We start from the raw sequence: 12,500 nt of genomic DNA, 5'->3' as shown, positions 1-12,500 counted from the left end.
ACCTGCTGCCTCAGGTAATGTCCGCCTGCTTCTGGACTGACTCCTGTGAAATGATCCCTGGACTGTTTTCACCAACTGCCTGGCCAGTATGTACAGAGCCTGGCTCATTAAATCTCCACCTTAATTCCCCAACCCTGTATGTGTGTGTGTGTGTGTGTGTGTGTGTGTGTGTGTGTGTGTGTGTGTGCCTGTATGTGTGTATGTGTGCGTGTGTATGTGTATGTGTGCCCTTTGGCGGCGGTGGCCGTGACAAGGTGAGGTTCACCTGAGTCTCATTCTCTCAGCTCTCTAATGCTGATCCACCAGGCTACAGCACTCCGCTGCTCAGAGGCTAGCAAGGGTTACGGACAGCCGTGTGTGTGTGTGTGTGTGTGTGTGTGTGTGTGTGTGTGTGTGTGTGTGTGTGTGTGTGTGTGTATGTGTGTGTGTGTGTGTGTGTGTGCGCATGTGCGTGTGTGAAGGGGAGAAGAACAGAACTCTTAGGTAATACAGCACAGAGCAGCTCCTGTTTTTAGTAGACACTATGGTGTGTGTGTGTGTGTGTGTGTGTGTGTGTGTGTGTGTGTGTGTGTGTAATGACCAGAGAGGAAGAGAAAAGAATAAACTGGGGTGGAAGACAGGGAAGAGTTAAAAAAGAAAAGAATGAGAGAAAAAGATTATGAGCTCTCGCTCCCGCTCTAGAAACAGACACACACACACACACACACACACACAAGGATCAAAAGCTATCTGTCTGCAGTGGAGAAAGCAGATTTTACCAGGAGAAGCTGCTGATGCAGTACACCTTTGGAATCTGTGTGTGTGTGAGTGTGTGTGTGTGTGTGTGTGCGTGTGTGTGTTTACTTCTCAGTCACAGTTCCCCGGTTCCTTTATCTCCAATATAAGAAAGCTCTGTGAGGCAGCAATGTGAAAATGTGACAGGCACAACACACACACACACACACACACACACACACACACACACGTCTCTTGAAATCCAGTCAGACCAGAAATCGTATGGTATTGTTTGCCTATCATTGAAGTAGAGGAAGAGTATGAGTATGTGTATGTGTGTGTGTGTTTACACATCTGCTGCCATTTGAGTTTCATTCCCTTACATTTTAGCAGTCGTGTGTGTGTGTGTGTGTGTGTGTGTATTTGTATGTGTTTATGCATCGTCATTGACAACCTAATAATTTATGTGCCAAGGAACAGCTGACACAACTCAACTGACATTTCAGGAAACTCTACACACACACACACACACACACGCCCGCCGGGGTTGCTTTGCATCGCGGTGCATTTCACCGCCACAACACTAGGGGGTGCAGTTCACTGCCACAATACTAGGGGGTGCGTGGCTTCGAAGTTCTGTGTCCCTTGTGTCTGCGTCGTTCACCATTGTAACGGTCCTCAGAATGCCAAACTCCATAGACCGCCATGCTGAAATATTCATCTTATTTGTTTAGCCTTTTCTTGCTTAGATTTTGTAAAAAGTATTGAGAAACAGACACAGCAAAATCCACTGACCTAATTACTGTAACCAGAAAATAAGTCTGAGGTTATTTGCGAGATGTCTACCAGTCAGTTTATGTGATGTTAGCAAGCAAACTTTAGCACAACTGCCCACAAAGTACTGCTTGCTGGCGAAGTGTTGGTGCTGGTGCTGGTGTAGTTATTTTAAAACGTTACTGACAAATAGACACTTTACAAACGGATAATCCCGTTATTGTAACCAAAATATGTCTGAGCTTATTTGCAAAGCTTATGTCAGTGAACTAGCATGTTGCTAACTCCCCACAGTAGGCTGCTTGTAACACACAGGACGAGTTGACCAATCACAGTCCTTGAGGTCTGCGTGGCCTCGATGCGAGGTGCACGTCAAGCGACGGCGGAGGGGTCGGAGGGGGGTCATGGCGACACAGAGGGGTCGGAGGGGGGGTCATGGCGACGGCGGAGGGGGGGGTCATGGCGACGCAGAGGGGTGTGCAGGGGTACGACGTCGATTCCACGCAGTAGCATAAATCAGCCTATACACACACACACACACACACACACACAAACACACACACACACACACACACACACACACACACATGAGGAGGCTCTAGTTAACAGTGGTTAACAGAAGCACTTTCTGAAAAAAAGAGAGAAGGTGATAATGAGTGTGTGTTGTGTGTGTGTGTGTGTGTGTGTGTGTCTGTGTGCTCACTGCGTGTCCTCTCCACGGTGTTTGAGTGGTGCCATCATGGTGCAGGGGTCGGGTGTGTGTGGGTGTGTGTGTGTGTGTGTGTGTGCGCGCTCACCGCGTGTCCTCTCCACGGTGTTTGAGTGGTGCCATCTTGGTGCAGGGGTCGTGTGTGTGTGTGTGTGTCGTGTGTGTGTGTGTGTGCGTGTGTGTGTGCTCACCGCGTGTCCTCTCCACGGTGTTTGGGTGGTGCCATCTTGGTGCAGGGGTCGCGTGCCCGTCTGGACCTCAGACTTGCTCAGGTGACAAGAACACCTGCTGGCCTCCACCTCTTCAGGGACACTCTGCTGAGGAACGACAACACACACACACACAGAGGTGAGCACAACACACACACACACACACACACACACACACACACACACACACACACACACGTGTGTCCATGTACAACCCCAAAACAGAAAAAGTTGGGACATTGTGTAAAATGTAAATAAAAACAGAATGTGATAATATACAAGTCTCGTAAACCCATATTTAGCAGCAAAAAGGACATAGACAACATATCAAATGTTGAAAATGAAAATGTGGACTATTTCATGGAAAATATATGTTTTGAATTTGGTGCCAGCAACCTGTTTAAAAAATAGGTGCTCCTCCACCCAATCATAGATGTTGGGTTTGGAACTGAGCACTAAAACAAATTGGATAGGTTGGATACTTGGATAGGCCCTCTCCTCTTTAGCCCAGATGAGTCCATGATTTCCAAAAAGAATGGCAAACTTTGATTGGTCTAACCACAGGACCTTTTGCCACGTTACCTCAGTCCATTTTTAACAAGCTCAGGCCCAGATAAGAGGGTGGTATTTTCTGTATAATGTCTCAATACAATTTTAGCTGTTACAATTTTGGCTGCAGTTTTTGAATTAGTGTTAATTTTGTCACCTATTTTTAATTTAGTCCTAGTCTTAATCTTGTGACGAAATCTCCTTTTTAGTCTTTGTCATATTTAGTCATTCAAATATCATTTTTGTTAGTCAAGTTTTAGTCGACTAAAAGTCTCGTCATTTTAGTCTAGTTTTAGTCAAAAGAAAACTAAAGGTATCTTAGTCTTAGTCAGTTTTAGTCAACACATTTTAGTCTTTTTTTATAACAAATTATTTCTGATTACCATTTGAGTCAAATAGTGTTTCACACATCTCAATTTTCCAACAATATTGTGTGTCCACAGGGCTACTCATCTGTTATAATTACTCATTCTGATTTTTTGTCAGTCAGTATGTTTACATGCACAGGTAAGTCGAGCTTCAGTTATAGCTTCGGCTGGGATTTGACCATAGACAGTAAAGATTTGACTGGACCACTGTCATATTAAGTAGACCAGTGTTTCTCAAAGTGTGGTCCGGGAATCACTGGTGGTCCATAAGCTATGACGTGGCAAAATATAATATAGATGAGTTGCTTGCAATATTGAACCAACTTGTATGTAAAAACAGTTCTACAACACTGTCTATGTAAGATATGCCAGTTTAAATCATTCAGTATGAATCCACACACAATAAGCAAAGTGCAAAGACAATAAGCAAGGTGGTTCAGTGAGTAGGCCTATAGTGTAGACTAATTATAGGCTACTGTTGAAATAGGTATAATCTTTTTTTTTTTAGCTAGGGTTAGTTAAGTGGTCCTGAAACTGAAAAAGTTTGAGAAACACTGTGTGAGACCAAAGTATTAATGTTTTACTCCGCCTCGCTAGATGGCGATATCGCTAAAACACAACACATTCCCCAAACAGACTCTCCATCTTAGCCATAGCTAACTTGCTAGCGAACTTTCCATATTAGCTTACTTGCTAGCAAACTTTGCATCATCAGTCTAACTAGTTAAATAGTTGACATTACATGATGAACATTTTCGTATGGACATTCTGGGGATGTTATTTTTGTATGAGAGAAGCTTCAACTTCTGGGTATGTAGCATTGTGGCATAAAGCTTAGGTAGTTATCTTGCTAACTCTAGCAGAAATCTCCAGTGTTCTTGTTCCATGTAGTTTCGTGTTGCAGCCACAGGGTTGCAGCAACAGCACGTAGACTAGCCTACAGGAAAGCTGTTGTGTATGAACTCATTCGAATATTTTTGAAAACGTAACAGCTAGATATTCTGTCTTCTCATTTTGTAGACGAAAATGAAGAGAGATTTTATCTTAGTTTTTATTTCATGCAAAACATTTTAGTCTCGTCTTTTTTCGTCAACAATAATGCATCTTAAGATAGTCTTAGTCAGTGTTTCAGGACATTACTGCCGTCTCGTCATCGTCTCGTCTTAGTCATGAAAAAAAAGGTTGTTGACGAACATATTTCCTCGTCTCGTCTGACGAAATTAACACTATTTTGAATTGAGTATCAAATTGTGCACATATAATGGTTATCAGAGGTTTTCCTGAGCCCATACAGTGACAGGTCTGGAAACAGGTCTGGTGTTGATGCAGTGCCATCTGAGGTCCAAAAGACCATGGCCATCCAATGTGTTTTTCAGCTCTATCCCTTGTTTGCAAAGATTTCTCTGGATTCTCTGAATGTTTTAATAATATTATGTCCTGTAGATGATTAACTCCCCAAATATGTCACACTTTCATGTTAAGAAGCATTGAAATTACATTGTTTCATCATTTGTGCCAAAGTTTATGCAGAGTGATGAATACCCCTACATCTTTACTTCTAAGAGACCCTACCTCTCTGGGATGCTCTTTTTCATACCCAATCGTGTTGCCACTTACCCTAATTAGTTGTGAAACATTCTTAGTTTCGTTTTCTTTATTATTACACAACTTTTCCAGCATTTTCTTACCCCGTCCCAACTTTTGAAACGTGTTGCTGGTATCAAATTCAAAATTAACATATATTTTCCATGAAATAGTCAAATTTGTCAAATGAGTTTAAGTCATTTGTAGATTATTACATTCTGTTTTTATTCATATTTTACACAATGTCCCAACTTTTTCTGTTTTTGGGGTGTATATGCTCGGTCCAAAGCAACGGACATGGAATAAAATGTCTGATTCCCTCTGGAGAGAGTGTGTTACATAAGTGTCTTTGTAGTGTCTTTGTTGTCATTGTGTGTATTGGTTGTGTGTGAGTGTGTGTGTGTGTGTGTGTGTGTGTGTGTGTGTGTGTGTGTGTGTGTGTGTGTGTGTGTGTGGGGGGGGGGGGGGGGGGGGGGGGGGGGGGTGGGGGGTAGATAGCCATGCCAGATGGGGCTGAACTGGCGTGAAAAACAGGAGTTTTTAATTTATTTTTTATCTGTAGCCTGGGCCCAGGTAGCACCGATCGCCAATGGGCGACTGTGTGTTATTCACAGGGAAGCGCTCGTGTCAAGGCAACTTAGTTAGTCCCGACCTACATGAGATTTTGAATGTTGTTGTGAGAGTGATGAATTTCATCAAAACCGGCGTCTATTCTCCGCGACTTTGAAGAGATGGTAGCTGACCGAAAGGCTGTACTGTTTCACAGCGAGGCAAGGTGGCTTTCCCGAGGTAAAGTGTTGTCGTGGCGTGTTTGAGCTCTGAGTGAGCCTCTTCTTGGAGGAAGAGCATGTTTGAATCTGCAAGCACGTTCACTAATGAATATTTCTTTGGCTGGCCTATCTTAGCGATATATTTGATATATCTTAGCGATACATTTGAGTTAAATGTCCAGTTACAAGGCAAAGACAAGCACCTACCTCACCTATCAAATAAGATTACTGCATTCACCAAAAAAACTGAGTATGGGACAGGCCTCGATCGCGACAGTATTATGCCTTTGAGATTTCTGGCGAAATGGCTGAAACGTCTGATTGGGAGCCACTCTTGTGATCCCACGTATTAAAACAGTAGGCCTACATCACATCCCTGCAAAGTTTATTTCAAAAAATATTTCCCAACCAGCAGTGCTCAGTATGACTGGATTATGGATCCATTTAATGCAGCATGTTGGTATTTCATTGAATATATTGTACAATGCTGTAAAATGGCTTATGCTTCCTAATATGTTGCTGGAAAACAGAAATATGTGTGTTATGTATTTATTTATTATTATTATATCTGCAGCACCAGCTGGTTTTAACTCTGTTGAAGAGGATATACTTAGAACTTGTCATTATTTCAATAAATTTGAAAATTTTAAGCTTGACCTACCACTTTCTTAGAGCGATGAGGGACAGGTGGGGCTTGAGAATGCCCCCTTGATCAAAGTGGGGAATGAAAGAAAAAGTTTGAGAACCACTGATTTAATGGATCCAGGATACTATGCATCCTGATGAAGTTCCCTTGGCCTTTGGAATTAAAATAGCCCCACATCATCACATACTGTACCCTTCACCATACCTAGAGATTGGCATGGTGTGTATTTCAGTTAGCCTATTAGCTGGTTTGATGCTCATTGAGCTCAATGCATATCAGACAGCCTTAAAAATCATGATCATATTGAACATGTTTGGATTCGATATTAGGGGACACATTGTGTGATTTTTCATGCCCCACTTTCATGTACCAGCAGTCAGACTGTGTATGTCTACGTGTCTGTATATGTGTGTGTGTGTGTGTGTGTGTGTTTGTGTGTGTGTGTGTGTTTGTGTGTGTCTATTATAAATTAGTGTTAAAGACCTGCCCGAGCTGTTTTAATATTTCATCAAAGCTGTGCAGTGGAGAGAGGAGATCTATAAAACATCAACACCTACTTCTCTGCAGCTCTTTCGATCAATGAGATGTTTCATTCCGTTTCACAAGCCATGGCCCAGAGAACACACACATAATCACACACAGCCAGAAGGATTTTTTAAACTTACTTTATCCTGTATTTCACAAAAACACACTGCATACAAAACTGGTCACAGACTGTACTTACAAAGAATGTAATTATATCGTTTGGTTCAATTATAATTTGTAAGGATCAAAGTTCAAACGTCCCTTTTTCCAGCAAGTCTTCCCTAATGGCTCAACCTTTGCAAACACACACAATTATCATCATCAGTCTCTGTACTGCCCACAGCAACATCATTACAGTGCTCAATAAATCTCTCCGTTGAGAAGCCCTGCTCACCTGAACACTGATGGACACACACACACACACACACACACACACACACACACACACACATGCACACACATGCACACACACACACACACAGACACACGCGCAAACGCACGCACACACTCTAGTACGCACGCACACACACTTACCATTTGTTGGGTAAGTTGGGCGATCATCTTGTCTTTGTTCCTCAACTCCTCTCTCAGCTTCTGCATCTCCATCAGAAGCTCCTGCACCTGACACACACACACACACACAACAAACACTTTTAAATTAACCTGCACAAGCACACAGACAAACATGTGGCTATAAAGACAGGTCCAGAGGAGAGAGTAGATGTGTGTCCTGTGTGAAGCTGGGTGCACGTGGTAGGGTGGTGGTGGTGGTGGTGAGTGGTGGTGGTGGTGGTGGTGGTGGTAGGGTGGTGGTGGTGGTAGTGGTAGGGTGGTGGTGGTGGGTGGTAGGGTGGTGGTGGTGGTAGGATGGTGGTGGTGGTAGTGGTAGTGGTAGGGTGGTGGTGGTGGTGGGGTGGTGGTGGTGGTAGGGGGGAATTGGTGGGTGGTGGTAGGGATGGTGGTAGTGGGTGGTAGTAAATTAGTGGTGGTGGTGGTGGTGGTGGTAGATTAATTGGTGGTGGTGGTAGGGTGTGGTGGTGGTAGGGGTGGTGGTGGTGGTAGTGGTAGTTCATTAGGGTAGGGTGGTGGTGGTGGCAGTAGGGTGGGGTGGGGTGGTGGTAGGGTGGTAGGGTGAGTGGTGGTGGTAGGTTGAGGGTGAACAGGGTGGTGGTTAGGAATTGAATTGCCCAGGTGGTGGTGGTGGTTAGTGGTAGGAATTGGTGGTGGTGGTGGTAGGGTGGAGCTGTGGGCTTGATTCTAGTTGTGCTCTTGAGCTAGACACGTAACCTTGGAGACAGGCCCCTGCAATTGGTATCTGTAAGTCACTTTTGATAAAAGTGTCAACGAAATTTATAAAATAAATATGTGTGTGTGTTTGTGTGTGTGTGTGTGTCTGTGTGTCTGTGTGTCTGTGTGTCTGTGTGTCTGTGTGTCTGTGTGTCTGTGTGTGTGTGTCCAATTGAGCACATTTTAAGGCTGACTACATACTGTGCTACCCTTGTGGCTGGCGGATTACACAGACCTCTACATGATTTAGGTCTGTGTGTTTGAGTATGTGTGTGTGTGTGTGTGTGTGTGTGTGTGTGTGTGTTGTGTGTTGTGTATTAGTCTGCTCTGCTCCAGTGAGTCAGGACTCTCCATGCAGTTTTAATCAGGCGCGGCTGGCCAGACAGCACTGCCCACGGCAACAACAACCACCTGCATTCTAATGTGTGTGTGCGTGTGTTTCTATCTGATGCCTGATGTGTGTGTGCGTGTTTCTGTCTGATGCCTGATGTGTGTGTGTGTGTGTGTGTGTGTTTCTGTCTGATGCCTAATGTGTGTGTGTGTGTGTGTGTGTGTGTGTGTGTGTTTCTGTCTGATGCCTAATCCTATAATGTCATTCAATAACAGTTGTAATGTTTGATGTTAAAACTATTCCAGGTTATTAGTACTAAACGTTTAAGTGGCTTTCTTGAATCTGTGTTTTGGGGGGGGGCGCACTGTTTCAGGGGTCAAAGGTTAACATGATGACATAAAGAGCCTCTTAGTACCCTTATCAACAGAGACAGAGTGTTACAGCTGTGTGTTGTCATGGGTACCGCCTCCGCCCCACCAATGGACCACTATATGGGGTCAGCGGCCAGGCATGGTGCATCATGGGAGTAAAAACTGGATGGTAATACTCATGTTTTGATAAATGAGCTTGTGAGTATCTTCGTTTCATCTCATATCCTCTTAAGCATAAAAATATTTCACCGCTGCAAAAACATATCAAATAATTTAGCACAAAATTAAATAAATAAACAAATAAATAAAATCAAAAAACATCTCATGCGTTTCATCACCTAAGAGGGGCCCCTGTGACATGAAATCAGACATGCTCGTTGGAAATGCATTTCCTGTTTAGTGTTCTCTGCCTCCCTAGGTCAAAGTCTGCCACGGCGCACACACAACAAACATCCCAACCAACCCCACAACACGCCGCTGGCGCCGCTGATTAGGCTAGTCCACAGAGCACGCGGCGGCCGACTCACTGAGTCTCACTGACACACACACACACACACGCCACAGGTGTTTTAGTGGGGGGCTCTCTGGGCGTTTATTTGATTTGATTTGATTTTTGGGGGTCACAGAAGCATCATGGGACAGGATCGTCAGGGTAACCAAGTCATAACAACACAAATAAAATAGGTCTGAAAGAAGAGAGGAGACCAAAAGTACTGTATGTAGATCTGTGTATGTGTATGACCATCACACACACACACACACACACTGTACACACACACACACATACTGTACACACACACACACACACAAACACACACAGCGAGGAAGGTGAACACTCACCTGCTGGTCACAGCTGACTTCCTCTGATAAGTCTGGAGTGAAAGCATCAGATGAGGCCACGCCTTCATCACTGCAGTCGGCTTCCTCCACCTACAAAGACAACACAAGAGAGGATATCAGGACACACACACACACGCACGCACACACACACACACACACACCTCGCTACCTCCTCCAACTGAAGACTAACACAAGAGAGGATATCAGGACGCACACACAAACACTCTCTCTATCTCTCTCTCTATACCTCGTCCAGTTGAAGACCAACATCAAAAAACATCAAGACAAACACTCTCTCTTTCTCTCTCTCCCTCCTTCAAATGAGGAGGATAATACGATAAACACACACACACACACACACACACACACACACACACACACACACACAGTGGTATTGCATGTCAGTCTACATCTAAGACAGAAATCAATGTCCACCCTCATCTACTTACTTTCATCTAGTGTGTGAGTGTGTGTGTGTGTGTGTGTGTGTGTGTGTGTGTGTGTGTGGCCAGTGTGTTTTTAGTCCAGGTGTGTTAGAATGCTGTGTGTGTGTTGGTCTGGACAACACCACATGAAGGTATGAGATGCAGTTCATGTCTCTCTTCACAGCAGTCTGCTTTCATCTACTGTACAGTAGACCTCTCGGGCTCGTGCTGAGAATTTGTGTGTGTGTGTGTATGTATGTGTGTGTGCGTGCGTGTGTTTGTGTGTGCGTGTGTGAGTGTGTGCGCGAGTGTGCATATGAGTGTGTCAGCGTGTGTGCATATTGTGTTTGTGTGTGTATGTGTGTGCATGTGCGTGTGTGTGTGTGTGTCAGCGTGTGTGCATATTGTGTTTGTGTGTGTATGTGTGTGTGTGTGTGTGTGTGTGCATATTGTGTTTGTATGTGTGTGTGTGTGTGTGTGTGTGTGTGTGTGTGTGTGTGTGTGTGTGTGTGGCTTGTCTGGTGCTGTTATCTGTGGCCCTCACTAAGAGTAGTAGATTAGTCTCTCATGCCTCTCTCTCATGATGGACCCCTGAGCTCTCCCAGGTGTACAGGACCTGCCTCAAACAACGTCACACACAGTGCCCTAGCACAAACCATTCCATTTAACACACACACACACACGGGATGAACTAAATCTGTCCTTCCCACCTCTTTTTAAACCCTATCAGTGAAAGCAACTCAAAAGCTCCACACACACACTCACACACACAGACACACACACACACAGTCTCAGTTTCTCCATCTGTGTCTGTTCCTGTGGTCAGTTAACTGTACTGTAGTAAGCTTCCCACGGCTCTCCCTATGTGACTTTGTATGACTCTCCAAGGTTGCGGCTCAGGCCTGCTGCTTTAACGCCTAATCAGTCACAATTTCCCATGATGCACCTCTTCCTGGGATTACGTCACCATGTCTCCCGGTAGGGCATGCTCGGCCGAGTCCGATGCAGCTCATAACCGTAACCTCCATTCTGCCACGAGCGCCCAGCGTGCCACCGGTTAATCCGGGCTTCCTCTTCTCGGGTCGACGCGTCTCCCACGGGCAGAACCGCCCCGGAAGCCTCGTCTGTTATTACCGGAGAGGAGAACTCAATACGGATCTCAGGCACCCATCAGGAGGGCGCACCCAGTGTTAATTAGACAGAGAGAGAGAGAGGCGCTTCCCACTCACACACACACACACACACACACACACACACACAGGCTGAGTACAGGTAGTTAGTTGACATGCATGTCGGAGGGGGGTTCAGAAGCCACCGTGTCCAAACACCAGACCATGACCTGAATATCTATCTTCTCTTGTTAGAGGAACTGTACTGGGTTTGTCTGACTGTGTGTGTGTGTGTGTGTGTGTGTGTGTGTGTGTGTGAGTGTGTGTTTGTGTGTGTGTGTGTGTGTGAGAGAAAAGAGAGAGAAAGAGATGGAGCTTTATCTATAGCGAGCTGTGGACCCACATATTCATCATTAAGCTGTGTCTATACAGTATCACAGTGGACCCACATATTCATCATTAAGCTGTGTCTATATCCCAGTGGACCCACATATTCATCATTAAGCTGTGTCTATATCACAGTGGACCCATATATTCATCATTAAGCTGTGTCTATATCACAGTGGACCCATATATTCATCATTAAGCTGTGTCTGTATCACAGTGGACCCACATACAGTATTCATCATTAAGCTGTGTCTATATCACAGTGGGCCCACATATTGATCATTAGCTGTGATGGACCCACATATTCATCATTAAGCTGTGTCTATATCACAGTGGACCCACATACAGTATTCATCATTAAGCTGTGTCTATATCACAGTGGACCCACATATTCATCATTAAGCTGTGTCTATATCACAGTGGACCCACATACAGTATTCATCATTAAGCTGTGTCTATATCACAGTGGACCCACATATTCATCAGCTGTGTCTATATTCATCATTCATCATTAAGCTGTGTCTATATCACAGTGGGCCCACATATTCATCATTAAGCTGTGTCTATATCACAGTGGACCCACATACAGTATTCATCATTAAGCTGTGTCTATATCACAGTGGGCCCACATATTGATCATTAAGCTGTGTCTATATCACAGTGGACCCACATATTGATCATTAGGCTGTGTCTATATCACAGTGGCTGGTTCTGGTATGTGTGCATGCGTGCATGTGTGTCTGCCCACATGTGTGTGTGTGTGTGTGTGTGTGTGTGTGTTTGTGAGCGTGTGTTGGTGTTGAGTGTGCATGTGTGTGTGTGTGTGTGTGTGTGTGTGTGTGTGTGTGTGTGTGTGTGTGTGTGTGTGTGTGTGTGTGTGTGTGTGTGTGTGTGTGTTGCCC

At 44.6% G+C, this 12,500-nt stretch overlaps 1 protein-coding gene across 3 annotated transcripts in view; it reads right to left on the bottom strand.

Annotated features, from left to right (window-relative positions):
- Positions 1-12,500, bottom strand: part of ccser2b (coiled-coil serine-rich protein 2b) — an 83,939-nt gene that overhangs the window by 15,381 nt on the left and 56,058 nt on the right. For all 3 annotated transcript variants that reach the window (XM_048246507.1, XM_048246509.1, XM_048246508.1), the window contains exons 7-9: positions 9,678-9,767; positions 7,383-7,469; positions 2,389-2,514 (exon numbers count right to left, since the gene is read on the bottom strand). In XM_048246507.1, coding sequence (XP_048102464.1) covers positions 2,389-2,514; positions 7,383-7,469; positions 9,678-9,767 — 303 coding nt within the window. The remainder of the gene's footprint in view (positions 1-2,388; positions 2,515-7,382; positions 7,470-9,677; positions 9,768-12,500) is intronic.

Source organism: Alosa alosa, chromosome 6 (assembly GCF_017589495.1).
Source record: "Alosa alosa isolate M-15738 ecotype Scorff River chromosome 6, AALO_Geno_1.1, whole genome shotgun sequence".
In the NCBI taxonomy this organism is placed as follows: domain Eukaryota; kingdom Metazoa; phylum Chordata; class Actinopteri; order Clupeiformes; family Clupeidae; genus Alosa; species Alosa alosa.
The sequence above is the reverse complement of the archived record's forward strand: the minus strand, read 5'-3'. Positions and strand labels throughout refer to the sequence as shown.